The following is a 25475-nucleotide window of genomic DNA, read 5'->3' on the forward strand; positions in this document are numbered from 1 at the left end:
AAAAGAATAAAAACTATGTTAATAAAAACGAACAGTATTTCAACGTATTGAACGACGTCACTAGTCGGCAGAACTGACCGAAAAGAAGCGGAATAGAACTTGAAATGTAACATGTGGAGTAATTTCAGAAATACAAAACTTATACGATACATAATTTTTTTTTAAATATGCTTAGTTTAATATAGTCTATTGACAAATAAAAAATTGAAAATAACCACTGAACTTCCTCTTTAGGGAACATCCAGTAAGAGTTAAACATTATTTATCGATCAAAGTTTCCGTTCTTATTTCTGTCAGTTTCGGTCAGTTTCGGTCACTAATTGGCCAGGTGAAACCTGCAGTCGAGATGTGTCGGATTACGTTCAGCTGTACTCAGGTGCATCTTATGGCTCATGACTCGGCCGCGTGACCCGTGATTTGTCGACAATAGCTAGTAGTTCTCGTATCATATTTCATATATATACTTTTGTAATTCCTTTTTAGTTAATAATCCTATACCGTACACTGAGAAACCATTACACATAAGTTATATGCATATTGCATAACATTAAAACGAACTTAAAAGCGCTAAAAATAATCATATTTACTCATTAAATTTACGCCCTTTCTTTCTTTGTGTATTTTATTTAAAGCTTATTATAATGAAATCGTAAGGGTTAAAAATAAAAACGCCTAATTCTGGGCGTTTTGAAGTGACTTTTAACTTATTTAAATTAGTTTCGGTTGTCATACGAAAACATCACTTTTGCCAAAATTGTGGATTGGCGATAATGCATGCCGACCGACGCCATATTGATGATTTTAACAAAATTTATCTTGTAATGGTATAAATTGTTTTCATAAAGAATAATGAATGAAATTATCTTCGGCCAAACTGTAGCTCAATCACAGATAATTTTCGACGTGCTAATAAGCGACGTGATTACAATTTCTCCCCATGGTTGTTTATGTGCGATCAAAACGGAACATCGGTGAATACCTAATATTAAATGTCAAAATATTTATGTTTCGCGACGTATAATCCTGTTGCGCAATCACATATTTGAATTTCACCGGTGTAAATATGGAAAACATTCCAAAACTGCTTTTTATTTATTATTTATTCTTTATCATGCTATTCATTTGCATTTAGCCGGCGGTTGGCGAGCCAAATGTCAAGAAGAGCAGTCGCCATAGTAGGTAATTGTAAATTAATTTTCACTTATTTATATGAGATACTTCTTACTATTTTGCAAATGCAATATATTGTATTATATCTTATAGTAAGACTTGATTGTGCGCTAGTAAAGTAATAGTATTTATTCACAAGGAATAAAACAAACCGACACAACCGTTGACTTGGAGATTACACACGCGTTGACTTATGACTGCGATAACTTAAGCATGTTCAGTATTGTTCATTGTGATCGCTCAAATTCTTAGCATGTTTTTAAGCACTTCGATAGTTATTTGTGATTTAGCTACTGGTCGTTAAAACTGCAAGTTTTAAAAATACAACCGTAGACCGTTTCAATAAAACGAATACTACATTATCATCCGTTGGTGTTTCCTGCGCATGGTCAGCACCAAGAAACCTATTGATTTAGTTAGAAATCACCAAATTTATAGTTTTATTTTTGAAGGAACAATTAAGGCACTTTAAATAGAACTGACCTTAAATATATTTACTTTCATTAATATTTATTCCAAACAAGCAGGTTGCATGCATAGGCCATATGTCATGATCATAGAACAACGACGCATGTGATTTTCTTCAACTTTACATGAGAGCGATTTATTTTTTTTGAAACTTTATGTCACAACTTGTTCACTACAAAAGTATATAATTTGATACTTAAATACATATTTTACTTTTTTCGAATCTGGAAAAAAAGTCTTTATAGAACTTTTGCAAAACCAATATAAAAGAAATTCAATTTCGCATTTTTCGCACATCCGTCGTTCTACGATCATGACGATGTAATTATCCAAATACAGAGAATTCACTTTTGATAATATAATTTTGTAGTTACTACCTTGATAAGGCCAAGCCTGACTTAACATATACACATTATTGAATTACAATCAAATATAAAAATTAATGTTTTGACATTTCGGCGGTGTTAAATCAATCATCGGAATCACATTTTAATAATTTACTTTTTGTACACCATCATCACATGATTTTTCAAATACCATTTGGCAATGTACTCTAGGAAATGTAAAATAGCTTTAAAATACTTAAATTTTAGACAAAGAATCACATATACTTTAGAAATGTAACATTATATTATTTTATTTAATGATTCCTAATGAAAAAAAAACACGTTTAAACAAGTAAAATAATTCAGAAAATAAGTTCGAAATGCTTGTTTTCGTTATTTTATAATTCAATTATCAATTAAAATATCAATAAAAATAATTTTGGTGTATTTTCAACCATTTTAATACAATTATTTAAAAACATGCCTGGGTTCAATTAAAGCAAACGTTGAGCTTTGTTATATTTAAAAATAAAAAGATATTAATATTTTTCAAAAATATGATCACTTTATGATAGCATACATTCAAGCTTTTTCAATTAATAACCGGTTTTATAACTTTTATCTTTTACGGTTAGCGGCATAACTTTTGCTTCTATGTCTTCTACTATTCAGCAAAAGAAGACGAGAGTTGAACACTCCCAGTACAAACCTCGAGAAAGCACGTAAACTGCTTAATGCAAGAAACCTACATATTATTTTGATAACAAAGTTTATTTTCAAGTAATAATTGTGACTATGAAACATGTCGACATGGAAAAAAATATGAGCACACGGTAAAGATTCAAAGAGGAAGTTGATAAAATTTCTAATTAAAAAATGCCCAACATGATTTTTATCAGAGCTCAACACCATAGTGCATAATAAATCACAAGGTTTATTATTTCTTTAGGTAAAAACTTTTAGAAGTTATGTAATAGGTACATTTTTGTTTAAAAATTTAGAATTCATATACCCACTTAAGTATTTATTATTATAGGTATTTAATATTTATTATTTGAAAGAAATTATGAAAAAATTGGTTAAACTTTAATCATAAATACTTCTTTAAATAACTCTTTCTGCATCAGACATCGAGTATTTTTAATTTTATCATTCCGTAATCATACCATTGCACCTAACCTCTTGTGAGGTATGACGAACCAAAACGAGCATTCTGTCTTCCTCTAATTTATCACAATCAACATCTTGACTTGTGACATGACTTTGGTCATCTCAGTAGGAACCGAGTGGCGAATATTGGTCCAGGAGATATTAAGTGCAGGGTGGAATTTCCCACCTTAGACTAATTTTGTGTGAGAGATCTATGTCTTCATGGGGAGTGCTAATCCTCTACTAACTCCCATAGCATCAGAGCTGCATCTCCCCCTCCGCTGCTAACGACTCCGCGATCGTTGTACAGGAACCTCGCGCACGAAACCTGCCCGCTGTATACCTTCTGCTCCGTGTATTCAGCCTTGGATGTCACACACGGGTATCTGCAAATAAAACATCATTGATAAGTTGTATAAAAACGACTCCGACTCTAGAAAATTCATTACAAAGAATACATGCAGGCTTATTTACCTAAAGAGTCTAAGGTGACCATCAGCATCTCCACTTATGAGTAAATCGTGAGCCGATGATCTACTAGCTGTAGTTATAAGCGATGTCATGGGATAGTATCTATTGTTCCATTGTCCTAAAAGCGTATAATTATATAATATAATAACAGATAATGTAATAGTTATTTTACTGATGCCCACGTTATTTCTCGTTGTCATACCTGCAACTAGGAAGCCTACTGTTGAGAAATGTGTGTACCATTTAACATCTTTCATAGCGATTGGGCTCTTCTCTGGAGAGAGTGATTTCACATCCCCTAAATCAAATAAAAGCAAACTATTATTAAAAACAAAAAAAAACATTCGGCAATCAAAAGTAATGATAAAATCTCATCTTTAAAGATAAATGTATTTTTACACTGTAGCGATAGTGAGTTTTTCTTTATTCTTAAACCGCTTTGGGATTATTGTATGTCCATGCGAATTATTTGTAAAATATGATATAACGATCAATCGATTGTTCGTAGAAGGTGACTGAATATTTAAAAACACTTACAAAAAGCAATATCATAATCTGCAGTGACAGTTTGTAGGTAACAGCCATCGGTACTCCAGTCCAGTTGGACGAGAGGTTGTGAGCCACGAATCTTGTTACACTTCTTGTATGAGAACCCGTCTCTTGTAACACGGAACAGGTACACGCTACCATTTTGGGAACCAATTGCTATCATATCTCCGGCTAGAACATTTGAGTTATAAAAAACAATGTAATATTACTTTTTAGTGAAAGTTATGTACACCGAAATCCATTTTAATTTATTATATTATTTCTTTCGGCGTCCAGAAGAATGAAAAATATATTTCTCAGTGTGAAATATAACCAAAACCCCGAAAACACTCATCCGGGATTTTGGTTATTTTTCACACTGAGAACTGTATTTTCAGTTTTATCGACTTGGTGGCGACTCTCAGGTAATAATACAGAAAAATGAAGTCGAGTAGAGATAAGTCTGCCGCGTAGTGTAGTAGTTGGCGCGTTTTCCTACCACACTTGAAGTCCTAGATTTGATTTCTGGCAGGGGGGTGGACAAGAAATATTGCCTTTAAAGATAGTTCTTCAGAGCGATATTTCATTGTTCCTGGACTGGCACTAGAAGCGTAAGACTGACCACATAATATATCAGCGCCCTATACACCACTCTGTGCAGATAAGGAACTGGTGATGATTTTTCACATTGCAATAAAATAAAATAAACATTCTTCTTGAGACAAAAATAACCTTAAAATGAGGAATATAACATATTTCATACCTATGTAAGTGCATATGAATGTTTAATAAGCCCAGAAGGAATATGTTAGTGCCTGTCAGAGAAGCAAGTTAACATACCATTATTGCTTGTGTAAGCACGCACTGATTTATGTGAAAACTTTTTGAAAGGCACACATAAGCAAAGTTTATTAAAGATTTGAATGGACTGTACATACATACAGTACCCGTAGTACCCGTGGTACCCGCAGTAATTAAGATGCATAAGAGACTGCCGACTTTGTAGAGCGTCGTCTCTGTCCCAAGAGTTCGGTATTTGTATGACAAAGACAACTCTCTACAAAGCCGCAGTTTGCCGATTACGCCGGCAGTCTCTTTCCTAAGCCCCATGTACTTTATGTAATGCCGGCTACTGTACATGTATTATTATACCTTACTGATTTAAAAAAAGAGAGTATATTAGTGGTATTGCAATGATACAAAACAACGTTTACAATTGGAATAAAATATGAATACGCGTTTCTGACGAAAGATATGGGCATATTGGTGTATACATGAGGCAGCAAAAACTAAGTAAATATTGAAAATTTGTCAATCTATGGTTATAAATATTTTTGATTTGCCTTATTATTTCAAAAAAATATTATATATTATTTAATTAAAATTATTATTAAGTACAAAAAACATTTAAAATTAATATTTAGACACAGGTGTTACAGACAGGAGACATAGTAAAAAGGGTTGCATAAAAAAAAACTTACTCGGGCTGTATCCGACACAGTTAAGTGGCGATCCACACACTCTGACTGTGGCGGCTGCCGCTCCTGTCTCAGCAGCCAGGACTACAAGATGCCCCTCGGAGGAGCCAGCAGCCAGGGCGGCTCCCAGAGGATGGAACGCCAGCGACACGCACTCGTAGCCGGCCTGGGCGGACCACACCAGGCGGTGGCGTCGCCACAGAGCGATGCTCTTGTCCTGACCCGCCGTGGCAAACAACTCATCGTCGGGATGAACAGCCAGTCCTGCTAGTTGGCGGCCGTGACCAAATACCACCTTAAAAATGTAATGTTTTTAAACATAGTATAATAAAAATATGGAATTAGGTTCAGAAACTTAACTTGATAATAAATTGTGTGAGTATTTACATATCAAACTAAATAAATACGATATTGATCAGAATAAAAAAAAACACATTACACGGGAAACTGTTTTTACAGGGTAATACGTTCCACACAGTACCGTGTAAAAAAAGTATACTAAAAAAATACTATGCTGGATAGGTTTTTTCGCTTAAAAATCCATTCTTGGTTTAGGAAAAAAAATACAAACTATTTATGGTCCCAAAATTTTATTCTACTAACATGTGTCATGACATCAAAATATTTAAAAAGTCGTAAAAAAATCATTCACTGTCACTACACTGGACCATTTGAACAAATATTCTATATTTTTAATACAAATACTGTTCATGAATTGAAGCATATTCTCACTCGTTATTTTTTAGAAAAGTTATAGGTTTATTTTTAAATATATTATTAAATTTTACTTTGTTTCCTGAAATACGTGATTTTTCATTTCTTTATTTTAACGTAGACTTAATTTAAACTGTACATTGGTGAATTTATTGCCAAATGGCAACTTCTTGCAACCAACTGATGATGATGATTTCACCAAATAAAGGTGTTTTTGGTTATTATTTTTTCTTTGCTCTAAAAAACTTAATTAATACGTAATTTATAAAGTACTAATGTCGTATTCATTTTTTTATAATTATTATCGAGTTATTCTCAACTTTACTGTGTTATATTTATATTTAGAGCATAAGATTTTCTCATGGTTATTGTTATCTTTTATTTAGAGATGTTATGTTTCTTTTTTGCTTTTTTTTGTATTATATGTTCAATAAATTGTTTAATTTCAACTATTCTATTATTTCATATAATGTACTGCTGTGATTATTTCTGTAAATCATTTTTTGTAAAAGATTCTTTGAACCGTTGATGTATAAATAAATAAATAATTCTACTATTGTTTGATTATGTCCAAATGCTTGCAGACTGGCTGGATTTCCTCCCTAGGGAAATCCAGCCAGATTGTTGAATTACTACCTGGTAAAAGAAGAAGTATAAAAATTGGAAAATTGTTTTCAGGCGTTGCCTAGTAGGTGATTTGGTTCAGCCGGATGAATCTCACCCACGTGATAAAGTTTTCAGCTCTTTTACTTCACAAAAGTCAACAGATGGAAGAGTTGAGGAAATGTGGATGTTCAAACATGGGCAGAATGGTGAATGTTACACAGTGTGTAAAGTGGCCACTGGAATCAGCCAATGGCAGGTCATAAGCCCTGTAAATGCCTAGACTTCCATATTCCCTTCTCAAAAATGTTTTCCCTCTCTGTTGAAATAAATTTAAATTATACTATTATTCACGAAACTGTAAAACACGATTCCGGTGTATCTGAACGTCCAATTTCGCAAATAACATGCTTGAGAATAATATGATAATATATATGGTAGGTTTCATAAGATTTCCAATACGGTCGAACCCGGGTCTAAGAGACCGGGGGTGCTATTCTGAACCACTCTCGTGGCACGAGAAAACAGTTTTCTCGTGTTGTTTGTATGTAAATACACGAGATAATACGACCACGAGAGCGTTTTGAATACCAGCCCTGGACGAAGAAAGCTGGCTTTAGGTCCCGTCATTTTACTTCCGTAAACCTCTGTAAAAGAGAGTGGGAAAGAGTATATCTTGTTTATAATTGTAATAATTTACTCTTTTAAAGGTTTGTTTAAATCCTTTTGAAATAAAATAGGCATGAAAGTATATATGTCGAAAATGAACGGTAACGTGAGACGAAAACGACCAAGGAAGACGTGGCATGATCAGATAAACCAAAATCTTAAGTCTGGTCATGTCAAAAGCAGACAGAACCGAAGGGCATGTATGACAAGATGTATGAATGTAGAAGAAGCTAGGAATGTATGCCAGGATAGACGTGTGTGGCGGTCCATTCTCTCTGCCTACCCCTACGAGAAAATGGCGTGATGGTAGTGGTAGTAGTAGTAGTATATAAATGAACAGTCGATAATATCGATGTATGGATCTAATATGACTAAGTCTGTTATTCTCTCAAATTCTTTTAAAATTTCATCAAAATATTTCGGATACTGTAGTAGTGTAAAGCTCACCCAAAATAAACAACTTGGCTGAGCTGAACTGTACTTCCATTTTATCTTGCATCGTCTTAATATTTAGTCCCAATGCATTCATAAAAAAAGTCAAATATTAACATAACCAAAATTTTTCTACCTGATTAAATCGCCTTTGTAGCGAGCCTTCCATAATGTTGTTTCTGGTGGTTCCCACATAAATGTTTCCATCATTCCTACCCGGTCTCTGAGGGTAGATGCTGCGAACACCTCCTGCTGACTCGGGTAACTGATAAAATATAGAATAAATAATTATTACGGGTAATAAAACAATAATTATTTGTATTGAACAGTAAAACAATCTGTACATACAGAGGTAAAGTTTTTCTCAAACCTTAGTGTCTGTGATCCTTTTGTAATTTTGTAAGGAGTCCCAAGCCGCTATCTTCCTGTCCTTTTCTCCTCCAGACAGAAGTGTGCCTTCTGATAGCATTATGAGAGAGCTAATTCCTTTGTTGTGAGCCTGAAATATTTTAATTTAAATTTATTTTACACCTCACTCTTAGACATAATAATTTTGTCAACCTATTATTTCTTCACAAGGTTCAGGGCCTAATAATGTACGAAGCATATGTCAAAAGTAAATTGAGTTACATGATCGCCTTCGGGAAACTGGTAACAAGACAGACATAACAAGAATACAAAGACAACAAAATAAAATTCTTAAACTAACATACAACCTATCCTACCTGACCTCTACGACTGAACTGTACAAAAAAACACACCAGTTTGACATAAACTACTTGACTAAAATTGAGACCATAAAAATTGTGCACAAAAAATAACACTGGGAAACATACAAGACGACGACATAATATTAGCGAAAAATGCTGACATACACAAATATAATACCAGACAGCAACAACACTATCATATTGAAAAAGCAAAGACAAACACATGACAGTAAAAAATACTACATAATGGACTTAAACACTACAACGACTTACCTTACTACTTGAAAACTTTTACTGGAGATAAATTAAAAATCAATCTGAAAAAGCACATGATGACTGAACTAACTAGACATAAAATGACTAGATAATATAAAATTTCCAATGTAACCCTAACAGGTTTTTTTTAAATTGTAAATAAATAAAAATAAAAAATACAAATTCGTTTATTGACCGGGTACCCCAATTTACTGAAATTAATGTGCCGAAATAGATGTGTCAATTTTATTTTTAAAGTTCTTAAACCAACTAATATAATATTATTATGTTCTCATTGATCTCCAGATTCCATATATATATAGAAAGTTTTATTAGCAATATACTAATATTAAAAAAAAAAAAAAACATTTACAGAATCAGTGCAATGAGGAACTTCAGCCTATCGGGAAATTGGATTCAAAAAATGTTTTCTTGCTTACGGTAAAAATTAGAGTAGTAAGTACAAAAAAAAGTATTTTTATAAAAACGAACTACTTTGAACAACGTCAACAGTCCATAAGAATCAACCAAGTATAAGAGAGCTGCGAAAGATATCCAGTCTACTTGCAGTCAATAATCCAAACGGCAGAACTAACCGAGAATAAGCGGAAGAGAACCTTTTACGTTACATGCGGAGTGATTTCAGAAATACAAAACATTAAAAAATCATAGCGCTAACAATACGATAAGAAAATATTTTAAAAAATGCTTAGTTTAATAGTCTATTAACAAATAATAATTACAAAACCCCTGAACTTCCTCATTGTACATTAAAATATGATACTCGTGTAATTTTTTCTGTGAAATACATAATTTGGAACATTTTTTGGTTTCCCATCTTCAAGGTAACCATCAATAATTAACGTAAAATAAATAGTATGTGCACATTCTTTTTTTTTTTAAATATAAAATAAATATTTGCATTCTTAAGATTTATTCAAATATTTTAATTTTGGAGGCAGTTTTCATCGAGTTGTAAACAACTCACTTTTAGAAAACGGTAATCAAACAGTGGTAGAGTGGGGTTCGAACCTCGGATCTATGATCCGTGAGTCCACACTAACCACGGGACCACAACCCGATATATTTCATAAAACTTATCTTTCTCTTTTACTCAAGTTTTTACAGATAACCAATGCATAAATGTGGGTTGTGACCCAACTGAAATAGTGTCTCACCTCAAATTCCATCCTGACAAAGTAAGCTCCATCGCTGTCCACACTGTAAATGGTAATAAATCCATCGCTGTCAGCAGTCACAACATCTCCATCTTGTTCAAACTGTAGGCTTGTCACATTTGTTCTTGAAGGCTAAAATTATAGAGAATTTTAATAATTCTATCTGCACCCAGTGGTGCTGAGGGTACTGCATCCGCCCCGATACGGAGATACTGTGGCAAACTGCTGAGCACTGTTTGGTAGCCGTGTAGTATTGTTAAGTAACTGTTTCGTATTGTTTAACAGTGTTTAGTAGCTGTGTTATATTATTTAAAAACTGCATTATATTATTTGGTAATTACGTAATATTTTAAAGTTAATGTTTAGTTGGCAGATGAGTTTTGTAGCTGTGATTTTGTCAGGTGGCTATTCTATAAAGTATTTCGTGTTTTGTACTTGTCTAATACTGTTCAGTAGCTGTTAAATATTGTATAACAGTGTTTAGTATCAGTGTCTGGGAACCAAATAATAATTTTTACACTAAGTAAGGGGTTGCGAAGCTATTTACCGGCTTGATAATATCCGTCCTCTCAAAGAATCCATCCTTTCTCCTGTTCCAAAAAGCGAGATGCCCCTTTCCGTGAGTGATGAGGAGATTGTCGTCAAGCGGATGGAACGCTGCACCAGCCATTTCCTCTTGTAATGTCTGCGCAAAATAATAATTTTTAATATCAAATTTATGAATGTCATCATAAAAAATGATAGACACCCGAAGTAAAGACGTAGTAATCAATAACTACCGTGTATTGTAAAATACTTATAGTAAAATGGATTAAAATAGAATGATGGATTTTCTCGTGAAACGACCAGATCAAGTAAATGAATAAATTTGATAATTGCTATGATCGTACGCTGGGCAAGTAGTTATGTAACTAAACATAAACGTATCTGATCAAACCTTATAAAATCATATTCACCATTATCTACTAAGTGAGTAGGTAGTTTTATATAGTGAGCTTTAAAATTTTATTTGAATAAACCGACGCCACGTGTTTATCAAAATGGCGAGTTTTTCTAATATACAATCGATTCATAAGCATGTTTTCGATTAACAACGTAACGTACCTATTTTAGTACAATCTACTAAGATTTTTCAAGGCGAATAAAATAATATGGTGTTAATAATATAATTTCAGACCATAAAAGTTGTCTGGTAGATACCTTATATAAAATGAGGTATTTTCGACGAAAGATAAAAGTGTAATATTTTAATAATAGATTGGTAAGAATTCATTTTTAGCTCATGAAAACGCCCACAATTAAAACAAAATATTGTATTTATGTTAAATATATTTTTAAAAAGGTACGTACAATTGTGCGATTAGTCACAATATTGTATAAACTAGTAATGAGAGTTGGGTGCCCAAAATGATTAATTAATTTGAAAATAAATAAAAAAATCACTCTAGAATACATAGTCGCAATATTGTAAAAAAAATACTCGGAGTTATGTACCCAAAGTTAATAATTAATTTGAAAATAATTAATATTTTTTTCAATCTGGAATACTCATAAAAGTATTTTATAAAGCTCTAAAAACTCAAACGTATGTTTTTTTCTTTATCGTTTTTTGAAGAATAAGACCACCACATATTTTATTTAAAAAGTTTGACAGTTTTCTTCTCATGATGAAACTGCAAATTACCTACCGCATTTGATTCAGAAAGTTATGAAATAAGTAAGTACCTAAAAACATTATATTTTTATTCGTGCATCTGAAATGAAGAACTGAGAGAATCAATTAAGCCTGTCAACAAAAAAAAGTTCTCCAAAAGTTACATATTATAAGGTATTACATATAAAAATGTTTATTTTATTATTTTATCGCAATGGAGTTCTAGTGCCAACTCTAATGTATGGGAGCGAAGAATGGGATTGGAAAAATGATGATGAAAGTAGGTTTAATGCTGTAAAAATGCGATCCCTCAGGCGAATGTGTGATAAAACGATGTATGATAGGTGCACAAATGTCGAGATCCGTGAACTGTGTAAGGCTGATGTATGCATTATCGACAGAATCAATAAAGTGGTGATGCGTTGGTTTGAACATGTGGAGCGAAAGGACAACGAAAGAACGGCTAAAAGGATCTACGATGCGAATGTTGATGGATGCAGAAAACGAGGAAGGCCGAGAAAGAGATGGCACGATTAAGTCCATCGAATACTTGACGACGGACATGTCAAAAGTAGGAATAATCGGCGTGCGTGCATGAGAAGATGTATGAATGTAGAGGAAGCGAGGTCTGTGTGCAAAGATAGAGTGATATAGCGTTCTATCCTCCTGCCTACCCCCACGGGGAAACGGCGTGATGGTTTGTAGGTTTGTTTGTTTTATTTTATTGTTTGGTTTTTATATCTAACAGAAAAGTAGGTATTGGTCGCTCTGGATACATATTTTTATAAAAAAGAATATTGAAAATTTCTAATTGAAATTGATCGATTTTATCCCCTGGTTTTATCACTTGTTTTTTACACTATTTTTAGTTTTTCGTTAGTCCAAAGTACAATCATTGAATTATTATGGTGTTATTAAATTAAGGTATTTTCAACAAAATGAATAGAAAAAACATCTGTACCATGGTTCTACGGTACTTTTCATTAAAAAATAAATGACACAATGTATTGGCGTCATTTATTTTAGTAAGTTGTCTTTCTTCTTTTTGTATATTCTTGTAGCTTGTGGATACGAAAAATATGAATTCTAGTTGACCCGTGTAGCTTTGTACCTAAATATGTCGTGCTTCGTAATCCGTGAGTAAAAGTGGAGAATAAATGAAACTCACCGCAACTTTTCCTAGTAAATGGCCCCATTGCCACTGCCATACTGAAAGAATACTCTCCCGACCTCCATCCACGGCCAACACGTAACTGCCGCCATTCTGAAAGTGAAAATAAAATATATGCAGGTAGTATTTTAAAATTTTAAATAAATAGTAAGCCCTATTTTAAGAACTATCAGTCACTTTACAGGAGAGAGAGAAATAAATGGATGCATATCGATATATCGACGCGCTTCTGGCGATACGGATTTAAAAGAATATACAAACGAAGTTAAATAATACAAACGAAGTTGCTTACATAAATTTAAGTGACCAAAAAAATAAACAGGGTATTGTAATTTCGAAATTAAACATTTAAACCGAAATTACCGAAATAAGGGACCAAATATACACGACAAAATATCGTGTTTTGAAATAATGATAAGATTTTGATATTTTTTTAAGCCGGATTTTAGTGTATAAGGCTGAGTTTTTTTTCAAGTAATCGATGCGTTTTGATACTAGCTTTAAATTTAAAAAAAAAACTTAAGTCCCCATGTAGGGCGAATACCATGTTTTAAAAAAATTTCCTCAATTCGAAAAATGTTACATTCGCATCTTGGGTTCAATATTTTTTTTTAGTTACATGTTTGCTTCTAGAATATTGTATAGTCCCTTCATCAGCACCTGAAGCGTAAGATTGGTTATCTTACCTTCATGTAGCAAAAAACACGGTCAAGAAACGCCAAGATTGGTGTAGCAATGCAATGCCCGATGCACCATTAGATGCGGAAAGGGAATTATAATGTGTAGGTACCTAATAAATGTCGCATTTCAAAAAAAATATATATGTTGAGTCATAATGTTTGTACATATTTAATCTAGGTAGGTACAATGTTCATCAAAATCAAAAAAATATTTAAACTGAGATGAATAACTTTAAGACAACGGAAAAACGGAGGTCGTGGGGCCTGGTTACGCCACATTTAATGTATGTGTGTAACACGTTGAATTTATTTGCCGCCTTCTGGGCCCTGGTTAAGATGTTGCGATTTTTACTGTGGGTAAGGACCACATTTTTGTCTCCGACCCAACATATTAAATATTCAGCATTATTTAAATGCATATAACAAAAAAAGAACAAAAGAGAAGAACCAAACTGTCATTGTACATGTGCCTTTGATATTCTTACCGCGATCGCGAATACTTTTTTTTGCGATCAATAACTCAATTAATCCACTGTGTCGTGTTATAATATAATAATCAAGGAACTACGTCAAGTGCCCCTCCTTCCTGATCACAGGATTTGATCTGATCCTAACTGCCGCGAGAGAAGTTCTAAACAATAAAGGTGCCAGAACCCCAGTACAAGATAGATAATTGCATTCATTGTATTAGGGTTCGGTAGCAAAGTAAATAAAAATAACGCATTCCGCGAACCAGACTATTTCGAGCGTTCATCTGCCAACAGGCAAGTGGCGCGATCAAGGCCTATGCCTTGTTATCGGCTGGTTCGTGTGATCACTTTACGTAATGTCTAACATTCACCATACTGTCCATGTTTCAATACTATTAATCTACGTTACTTCAATTACTGCATATTGTGTCAATTTTGGTTACTCCAAGGCCTAAAGCCTAGTAATTATTATACTGAAAACAATACTAAGTTTTTGATATTGTAGCATGCAAAAATTACTTGAAAACGCTGAACGATTTTTGATAGATAAGAAAAACAGCGCGTGTGCGATGTAATAAACATAACAAGGGGTTTAATCCCTTAAAGCGAAATAAAACTAAGTTCACGAGTTCTGGACATTGTTTGCACTTTATACATACAAATATGTAGTTACCAATATATAGTCAACTCGTGCAAAGTAATATATCACGATCATCATCATCATCTCTTTTCTGCACCTAGAAGTGATCATCTGTTACATAAATAACAGGTAATATTACGAAGATAAGGACATTTTCAAATGGAATATGGTCGTGGCATTTACAAGGTGTATGAACTGTAATTTGCTACAATGTTTCGAATACGTCAAAATGTTTGCAGATTAGCTGGATTTCTTCGCTAGAGAGTTATTTAGATCTAAATTTGTTGCAACAGAGGGAGAAAGTAAAGTCTAAATAACTCCCTAGGGAAGAAATCCAGCCAGTCTGCAAACATTTGGACATACTCAAAAGATTTTTGAATTAACTAACTGGTAAAAGAAGAAGTATAAAAAATGAAAAACTGTTTTCAGGCGTTGCCTAGTAGGTGATTTGGTTCAGCCGGATGAATCTCACCCACGTGATAAAGGTTTCAGCTCTTTTACTTCACAAAAGTCAACAGATGAAAGAGTTGAGGAAATGTGGATGTTCAAACATGGGCAGAATGGTGAATGTTACACAGTGTGTAAAATGGCAACATAAACCATCTAATGACAAGTCATAAGCCCTGTAAATGCCTAGACTTGCATATCCCCTTCTCAAAAATGTTTTCCCTCTCTGTTGCAACCAATTTAGATGTAATTTGCTGCATTATGTGCTCATTTTACATGATGTGAAATGTTTATCATTAAATATCTGGGTGTGTTCTATTATTAATTTACTTTTTTTACAAGGAAAAAAAAATGCTAGCATTCTTATAATTTACTTAAATATTTCAATTTTGGTAGTTATTTTCAACGGGTTGTAAATAACTCACAATTAGAAAATGGAAATCAAGTTGGGCAGAGTGGGGTTCGAGCCTCGGACCTCTGATTTGTGGATCCGCAACACTCTAGCCACGGGACCATAACCCGATTCAATTATTAGTTTTTATACCTAAACTATATGTACTTTTATGTTCTTTTCTGTTAGTTCGTTCTTCTTATTCTTAGACATACGCTCCTAAGTGGAGCATGTGGATATCACCGAGCGCCTCCCGCAGACGATATCGTTAGCTAGCAATCTCGCCTCCTTCCACGTCAATCCCGCGTCCCTTAGTTCCACCGAATAAGCCGAAAGATTGTCATCGACGGCCTTCGAGGTCGGCGGACGCCCGCATATGTGAAGAAAAGGGTTAGTCTACATAATTTATTTAAAATTTAAACTGCTTACAACTGCCTGACGACCTTTTCCAGGACCTGCGCCCGCTGAGAATTCACTTTAACATTTTTTGCCATCCAAATTTTGTTCAAACACGTTCGAGAAGTAACATATAAGTTTTGGTGAAAATATCCCCGTAAGTTAGACTCGTCTGGATTAAGGTTCTGTGATATACAATATGTTATCATTTTTCTTGTTTACTTTTTAAAATGTCCGAATATGAATAAAACATTTTTAAATACAGTTTTATGTGAATTAAATGATAATTTATGGGACCCTTAAAATGTTATATCTGATGACGTCAGAAAGAGGTATTGGTAGGAAACCAGTAACCAAGGCGGTAACGTAGTACCTACGTAGGGTGCGTGACGTGGGGATATCTAGATATTAGGGTCGCGTGCCTTGTCCAATACTAGCCTCAGCTTGACCCCGATTTACTGTTGAATTTTCTAACAGCTTCTTAACTTTTTTTTTCTAAGAGAAATGTTTAAATTTAGTAAAACCCATTTTGAGAAAACACTCGTACGCCAAGATAAAATGAGGATGTTTAGAAATAAAAAAGCTCATAATAAATCGAACCGGGTTGTGGTAAAAAAAACAAGTTTAAGTATGTCCATGGTTTAGTAAATAAAGTGGAAGAGACCATTGCAGGAGACTGCTGCGAGATATTGCATTTGAAAATAAAGATGTATGTATAATATGTGCATGCGTATATCAATTTATAAATTTTATGTTTTTATTTTTATTAGTGTTGTTTTCTCAATTTTCACAATTGTTTAATATTTTACTTATTGTATTATTTTGTTTTGCATATTTTGTTTTTTTTTAATAATATTTTGCAAACTTGCCAAATACAAGAGACAGACTCTTTTTTGGCAAGTTCAACCTTAAGTGTTTTATTTTTTACTGTATGTTTTGTTTTTTTTATGCTAATAAAGGTTTTTATTGAAAAAAAAAGCTATTAAGCGCGTTGTCCAGATGTTTATTGAAGTTTATGTTTATTTGTTTATTTGTTTAAATTTAATGTTGTGCACACAGTGCTATGTTAATATAAATCTAGACAATATTACAAACAAAAACTAAACCTAACACAGCACCAATTACGTACACAACACAATATATGAAATAACTATCTAACAATACAACAAGATGTAAGAAGAATTTGTGTAACTTTAAACATTGAAGTAGGGCACACATAAGCAAATTCCCTTATGTGCTCCAATAATAACAATAATAATATTAGTGATACTATACATTAAAGTCTATAAGACTCAGTTTCCGTTTGTAGCAGAGAGCTGAGTCGTTAAAGATGTCTAAATTGTACATCTTCTCAATTTTAGAAAAATTACAAACTGCTCTTCCTAAGAGCGAATTTTGAGCTGCTCTGGTGTTACATTTGTTGTAGCTCAGTAATACAGTATGTCGAGTGCGACGAATAGGAGTATTAAAGTTTATTTCAGACAGCAAATCGGCACAATCAATCCGATTATTTAGCAAATTATAAATAAATAATTGATCCGCAATCATACGCCGTTTATGAAGACAAGGTAACTTTAAATTACTGACATTAGGGAATTTACATTGGATGTACTTATGAAATTTATTTTGTACTTTGTCTATTAAATTTATATAAATGTTGTATTGGGGATTCCAAATGCAGGAAGCGTATTCTAAGTGACTTCTGACTAATGAGGTGTATAGTACCAAGGTCGTGCTTGGATTTTTGAATGGTTTACAAACTCTCATTAGGAAGCCTAACATTTTATATGATTTAGATAGAATAGCCTCTATATGAGTATTAAAATTAAGTTTTGTGTCCAAAATTACTCCCAAATCCCTGCAGCTGTTTTTTTTTTTGATATTAATATTGTTAAAATTATAGGGAAAAGTTATTGTTTTTTTGTTTCTAGTAAATGTCATTTTATGGCATTTCGAAACGTTTAAAGCTAGGTCGTTCTCTTGGCAGTAAGTTGAAAACCGGTTTAAATCGTTTTGCATGGCATCACAATCAGAAATAGAATTAATAGAACAGTATATTTTCATATCATCGGCATATACACTAAATTTACAGTGAAGAAAGCATTTGGAAATATCATTGATATAATAAATAAACAGTAAAGGGCCCAGATGGGATCCTTGTGGCACTCCTGAAATTACCTCGACAGGGTTAGACTTAACACCATTTACAATAGTAATTTGGTTGCGGTTACTTATGTAAGATTTTATCCATCTTTTCAAGTCACCGTGTATTCCCAACGAAGAAAGTTTATTGATCAGGATGTTATGATTAACGCGGTCAAATGCTTTTGAATAATCAGTGTAAATTGTGTCGATTTGCTGTCTTTTATCCATATTTTTATGCAGGAAGTCAGTAAATACTGCAAGATTTGATGTTGTTGATCTACAACGAACAAAACCGTGCTGGTAAGGGACAATTAGTGAACTTGTAACTGAGTATAATTGGTCGTAGACGATCCTTTCTAGAACTTTGCTTAATATTGGCAATTTAGCTATCGGTCGATAGTTAGTGACGTCGTGTTTATCTCCACTCTTAAAGATTGGAGAAATAAAGGCTGTCTTCCACCTATCTGGGAAACAACTTTGTTTTATAGATTTTTTAAATATTGCACAAACGGGTGGAGTCAAATTATGAGCACAGTTACGTATGAAAATACCCGGCAGACAATCTATACCAGGTCCCTTTTTTGGGTCTATGCTTAGTAGATATTTAAGCGTGTTACTTTTGTTAATATTGATTGTAGAGATTTCAATAGATGCAGAATCAATAAAAAAAAATTATGTTTATGTATTTATTTTAAGTTTTTCTTTTAGCTATTATTTAATAATGTACATGCTTCCACTTTCCATTATGTTGTATCCCAACTCAACACAGGGCTCGCGCCTCATAGAGTTAGGGATACGTTACTATTTTTTTTATATATATTTGTATTTGTATGAATAAATAAATAAAAATATTTCAAAAATTTAAAACCCTGTTTTATGAACTGACGCGTCTTAAAACAAAATAGAGGGTCCACTCATCAACTGAGAAATACACGCGTTTTCAGGGAGTTCTTTTAAATAATCAATTATTTTCAAAAACAAATATCACCATCATCATTCCCTTTTCGTAACTAGTGATGCATCGCGTCGTAACTTGATCATTTTTGTTACATGGAGGTAAGATAATTAGTCTTACGCTTCAGATGCCAGTACAGGAGCTATAAATATTTTAGTGTAAAAACACGTTTGAAAATATATATTAAATGTCACATAAAATATCATGTCAGGAATCAAACTCGAGACCTTTCGCGTGGTAGGCAAACGCGCTGACCACTACACCACAAGGCCAATATTTTTGTAACTCTGATGTGTATCTTCTTTGCATATTTATTTATTTTAATGTCGATGTTTCATTAGTTTTTAGTTGCATTTTTTTACCGGTTGATGTTCTGCATAATATTAATACAATATTAATCAAAGAAGATCGGTTATATTTTTTTTATAAACTACACACGATTAAAACAACGTAATAGTACGGGGTAGAAAATACGTTGAAAAACGATACCTCCATAAATGTATGAGTACCTTCAAACGTAGTTAATATTAGTCCTAGGCAAAGTCGTTATGGACAGGTATATATTTTCAAGGATTCTTGCCTCTCGTTAAATGCATACTTACCATTTTCTGACTTCTTACTATGCCATTAAATCTCATTTTCTTCTAACATGTAATACAGCATTTCATTTTAAAAACAAGATTACGGTTAACTACTTTTACGTTAAACGCTTCACTAATAATTAGGGAGTTTTAAATTCAAACTAGCTTTCTATCGCTTTTCTTGGAAACATTTTGCGTAAGGACCTACACATAATCATTTTACAGCATTTACTTCAACCGTTTAATAGATTACACTTGAATTTTTGAAATAAATAAACAGGGATTTATTAATAAACAACCACTAATTTTAACAAAAAAAAGTGATAAGTGCATTAAAAAAAATACTAGTAAATATAAAAAATAATCGTTATTCAAATATAGTATTTTAGAAGAATTTTTGATTTTTCAACTCATTAATGTACGCACGCATTATTCGGATTTATTTTTCTTTAAAACTATTGAGTAGGTACTTGTTAACTTTTAACTAATGTTTTTGAAAATATATTTACAGAAACTGCAATATCCTCAAACACGTTATACAGCAATTAAGGCCGATTTTATTTTCATTATTCTTCTGAGAATCAATTAAAACGTGTCCAGCTTGTTTAGTAAATATTATTTTATGTTTCCACTTCAATTTGCATACTAATTTGCATGTCGTGTCCGACTATAAGTGGAATAATATTATTTAGCAATTTTCAAAGAATTAAAATTTCTCATGGATCACCTACCGACCAATATGACTCCATCACACTCTTCGCTACCGTAAATCTGATATTAATGACAACATTGGCAAATTTCGACACAGAGCTGTTCAATTGGATATTTTTGGACAACTTTGCATTTTGCTGAGAATCGAACCTGAATATCTGTACGAGAAACCAATATCTTGGTCACGGTAGTTTATTTTACCTTTGTTAAATTTAGAGAAAATAATGCTAAATTATGATACATTTTGCGTTGCCTCAAAGGCAAGTTAAATAAATCAATATCTATTATAGTATTATGTTCGTTCGCGAGAAAATGAAGTCGTGTGGTAGTACAAGTACCTATACACAGTTTGAAATTTGAGAAATTTACTTTGTATTTTTATTGCAATGCAACGCAAGAGATGAGTGACAAATAAATTAATAAGATGCAAATGTCTCACCAGCTGTGAAAAGGCTACTGCGGCTACTCCAACTTCGAACTCCCCCATCCCGAAGACGTAGAGCGTCTGTAGCGTCTCCGTGCTCCATATTCTGATGTGTGCCTGCGTCTTGCGGCCCCTCCCCGCTCGCTGACCGGAAGCCACTAATTCTCGGGACGGATGTAACTCCATGCTAAAAATTACACACAAGTACGAAAATCAGTATTCTATACGATTTAAACAGCATAACCAACATTTTTTTATAAAATTCAAATTATTTTAATATTTATGTTCATTGTTTTAAAGGTACATGTGGGCGATTTGAAAATTACCTCGTAGTTAACATAATAACAAGTATAAAAAAACAGTATCAAAATAAGAAACTCGACGGTTACTCTGTTTTAGTATTAAAAAAGTAGCGATATCATCAGTATTGCATATAAGTATTCAATTATTATTTCACTATCTAGAAATCAGAACGATTAAAATCGATCATTTAGATGTATTGAAAATAATAATCTCATAAAAGTAATTGCCGCACTCAACAAAGTTTGGCAGTAGGTCCTTGGAAAATATTGGCCATTCCGAATATAATAAACTAAGACACGAAAAACTGAATAAAAAATCCAGAAGTGTCGCAATTAAAAAATATTTCTTAAATCTTTTTGATAGTGATAATTATTAATGTAGTTTATATAAGATGGTGTTTTATGTTTCTTATACAATAATGTTTTCTATTAATTTCGGATGTATTAATTTGTATGATATTATGTATCGTCAAAAAAATGTTTTTTCTTATGTACGGTCCCAAATGAGTTTCTAATAACTCCTGGGAGTATAATATGTAATTTTTGTATTATATGTTTTATTAATAATAATAATAATAATAATAATAATGTTTAGTCCTTTGGCATAAACTGAAGGATCCTGTGAACTTGTTTTTTTCAGAAGTTTCTATAAAAAGATTGTCAAGTTTGTGGGAGTAGCCATATAAAAGTGCTATTCTGAAAGATTCTGAAATCCTGAAAATCTCCCGTTCAGCACGCTCTCCGCTCGGCACTCACCACTGTATGTCCTCCGTGTGGCCGATGTAGTGGCGCTGCGCCTCCTCGTCCCTGTCGAACATGACGGCCACGGCGGCCACGAAGTACAGCAGCTCCCCCGTGGGCAGCACCCACAGGTTGCGGCGCGAGTCCGTGCCCCGGTACCCGTAACTGTGCCCAGTTTGTCAAGGGAAATACACTGCTTTTTGTGGAAGTATATTATGCCTACTTTTACTTCGGTTATGCTGGTAGGTAACGCAATTGTGTCATTCAATCGTATCGCCTCGGATGTTGATATATTTCATTACAGTAGGATTACTCTTAGGAGGGCAATTTCCAAACTGTAATATGTATGTCAATTTAACATGACAATTATTTTTTTTTTCTTTTCTATTTAATAAATCTGATATGTTTATTTTGTAATGTGTTAAGAATTAATTGGATACTCAATGGAACGAAAAATAAATAAATAAAATGAAACATTATGTATAAATAGTATACTACACTTTGGCCGTGCGAAATTCATTCGTCACATCATAATTGTTATTACCTTTTTCTTTCTACACCTAATGGTGAATAGGGTACTGCATTGATACACCAATTAAAAGTAAGTAATGGAACTTTGTTAAGACAATAAGTTATTAAATCAAGACCTGAATATTTTAGTACGCTGGAAAAAAGACACCTTTATAACACCAGGAATAAAAATACATTAAACATTCCGTTGGTGAAATAATCATTTTTACCAAGAGAACCCATATACATGGCAGTAAAAATTTCAAATTAGCTTCCCAAAAAAATAAAGGAAATAAATTGTATTAAAATTTACAGCAGTGTTAAGTGTTTCGAATAAATAAATGTAGATGAATATTTGGAAGATGCAATTGAATACATAAAATGTAATTTATGAAAGCAATAGACACAACAATAATGTTTCAACTGTTATTTTTTTTTTTTTTGTTTTGATCTTTTAAATATATTTTTTTATAACTGTATTTTTTTTGGTCTAGCTGCAAGAATTTGGTAGTGGCAAAAAGTTCGCCATTTAACCGTACACCTTTGTTTTTAAACGTCTTCACGAAACAGCTTTATTTGTGAAACAGCAACTGTTATTGCTACTTTTGTAAAGAAAAACCGAAATGCCAATCTCTAATTTAGACTATTGGTTTTGTGTATCATCAAACATACTTACTTTATATAAGTTTGCCTAAATTTAATACCGGGTGAGTCCTAGACATCTTTATTTCTCTCTAGAATTTATAAACCGCATACATTTCAATTATAGTGATCTCACCGAGAATTGAACCCGTAATCGCCATGCGTGAGGCAAGCGTCTTACCATTACACCACGACAACAGAGCTGTCAGTATTCTAAATACTGACAAATATGTTCAATGTTGAAGGTTGCTATCGATTGTGTTTTTTATTTTTAAAAAGCTGATTAATGCTGAGCTACAAAAGTATTAAATTATCTTATGACATTTTTGGAAGCGGGTTGTGGCCCTACAAGCAGTGTCGCGGAGTCTGGATCAGGAGGTCCCTAAGTTTCGAACCCTGTTCTATCACAGGATTTTTTATGACTTATGTAATCATATGAACGAAAATTTTTGTATTTCAAATATGTATGTATTTTAATAAATTATGACCGTTCCTTCCGCCGTAAGGCCACTATCCCGGAAGATTTTGACGCAATAGAGGAACGTTCATATTGCAGTCAATTTACATTATGTTTATTGTAAGAGGAAGTAGGTAAATATAAGCATAGGTACATATTTATGTACCTATGCTATTTAGCAAGCCAAAAAAAGGCAACTATTTTATTTAAAATAACAGTTTCTTTAATACATATAGATATTACTATTTGCACTAGCCAATGTAGTGTTATAACTAAAAAATTTGAACCCATTTTACGATAGAGAAGGAGGAACATTGTGATAAGAAATTCTTAACAACTAAAAATACGTTATATTTTAAATCGATTACGGTATCTTTAAATATCACCTATTTGCCTTATATATGCCTTAAGATAATATATGTCTTTATGTAATTTAAAAATGAATAAAAAATATTTTTCAAGGATACACCCAATCTAGTTGGAGCTTCTTGTCTGGTGGTGAGTTTTCTACTGGAGCGTGGTGGATGGGAGGATAGAACGTCCTACGCAACCCTCGGATGGTCACCCTGACCGGCTCTTCCTTCAGGACCTCCAGCAATGTATAATCTGCTGAACAGAAAATAAACACCAATTAAGGAGTGATTCTTTCACGTGGCAACATGACCTCATTTTATTTTATTTAAAAAGAGAAATTCTTGAGTTTTTATTTACACAAATATTTACATTTTCAGAGCATTTCCTAAAAGCCGTAAATAATTTGTGATGGAAAAATGGAAATCGAGTTGTGGTAGAGTGGGATTTGAACCTCGGACCTTTAGCCCGTGAGTCCACAATACTACCACGGGACTACAACCCGGTTTCTTTACCATACTGAGATAAGTATGTAAAAAGCTTCGAAACCCCTATTGAATTGACCTGTATACACAGTTTCTTAAAAAATCCCACTGGAGGCACCACAAATCAACTCTTATTACATGACATATAAAAATTTCTCAGTCAAAAAAAAATATATCATTTATTTTTTTATCTTTTTTGAATAAAATTGATACTTCAACAATGTTTGATTATGTCCAAATGCTTGCAGACTGGCTGGATTTCCTCCCTAGGGAGTTGTTCATATTCTTATTCTATACCTACTTGTTTATTTATAATGTATTTTTGTGGATATCTGTTCGATCGATTTTATTTCATGTTTTTTCGTTTCTACATGTATATTTGCTGTATCACCGTTGATATCTCAAATAAATAAAAAAAACAACAAAAAAATGAAGTGCGAATGAATTAGGTTGCCGCTAAAGGGATGATATATTATGATGAAATTAACAGACAAATAAATTTTAAAAATACACGGAAAAGACTTTCCATCAAAATACTCAACAGAGATGGAATATCTTTTTGGGACGGAAAATGAAAGTCTAGGCATTTACGGGGTGTTATGACCTGTCGTATTGTGGATTAAGTGGCCACTTTTTGACACTATAATTTTCAACATTCTATGTTGGTCAACACAATCATATTTGTTCAATGTTGATGTTTGCGAAGCAAATTTCTGAAACATTCATTGATATGAGTAAATTTTACTAGATACTCGTATGTAAAAACGCTTGAAACATTTATATTCATTTTCTGTGGCTAGCTTATCAATCTTTAGAGTTTAATCTACTAGTACATGTCAGATTTACTCAAAATATTAATCAGCCTTAATTTTTATATGAAATTCAAATATAAGGATGCACATTATATGTAATACGATAAACCAACTTGAAAAATAAAACAGTAATTTATTATAAAGTATCAATTTTAAATATTATTTCTATAATATTGAAACTGACTAAAGATTATTCTTGACATATTTTTTTGTAGTTATTATTGAGTGGATAAAATATTTGTATTCATTAAAATAGTAGACATAGTTTATCAAATATTTTACTCAATATTTATTGTTTTAGCCGTTATTGTTAATGAAATGTACTTCTAGTGAAATAATTAGTCACGATAAAAACATAT

At 32.8% G+C, this 25475-nt stretch overlaps 1 protein-coding gene across 1 annotated transcript in view; it reads right to left on the reverse strand.

Annotated features, from left to right (window-relative positions):
* Nucleotides 1-476: 476 nt before the first annotated feature.
* The window catches only part of DCX-EMAP (Doublecortin-domain-containing echinoderm-microtubule-associated protein), a 108116-nt gene continuing 83117 nt past the window's right edge, over nt 477-25475 (reverse strand). The window contains exons 7-19 of the mRNA XM_088224820.1: nt 23936-24077; nt 21875-22024; nt 20832-21003; nt 12974-13069; nt 10699-10836; nt 10152-10283; nt 8379-8507; nt 8145-8273; nt 5594-5885; nt 4122-4304; nt 3787-3882; nt 3588-3702; nt 477-3499 (exon numbers count right to left, since the gene is read on the reverse strand). Of these exons, the coding sequence (XP_088080946.1) occupies nt 3346-3499; nt 3588-3702; nt 3787-3882; nt 4122-4304; nt 5594-5885; nt 8145-8273; nt 8379-8507; nt 10152-10283; nt 10699-10836; nt 12974-13069; nt 20832-21003; nt 21875-22024; nt 23936-24077 (1928 nt within the window). The 3' untranslated portion in view covers nt 477-3345. The remainder of the gene's footprint in view (nt 3500-3587; nt 3703-3786; nt 3883-4121; nt 4305-5593; nt 5886-8144; nt 8274-8378; nt 8508-10151; nt 10284-10698; nt 10837-12973; nt 13070-20831; nt 21004-21874; nt 22025-23935; nt 24078-25475) is intronic.

This window comes from Micrasema longulum, unplaced genomic scaffold (genome assembly GCF_059751315.1).
Source record: "Micrasema longulum isolate JH-2025_06_02 unplaced genomic scaffold, ASM5975131v1 h1tg000311l, whole genome shotgun sequence".
NCBI classification, from domain to species: Eukaryota; Metazoa; Arthropoda; class Insecta; order Trichoptera; family Brachycentridae; genus Micrasema; species Micrasema longulum.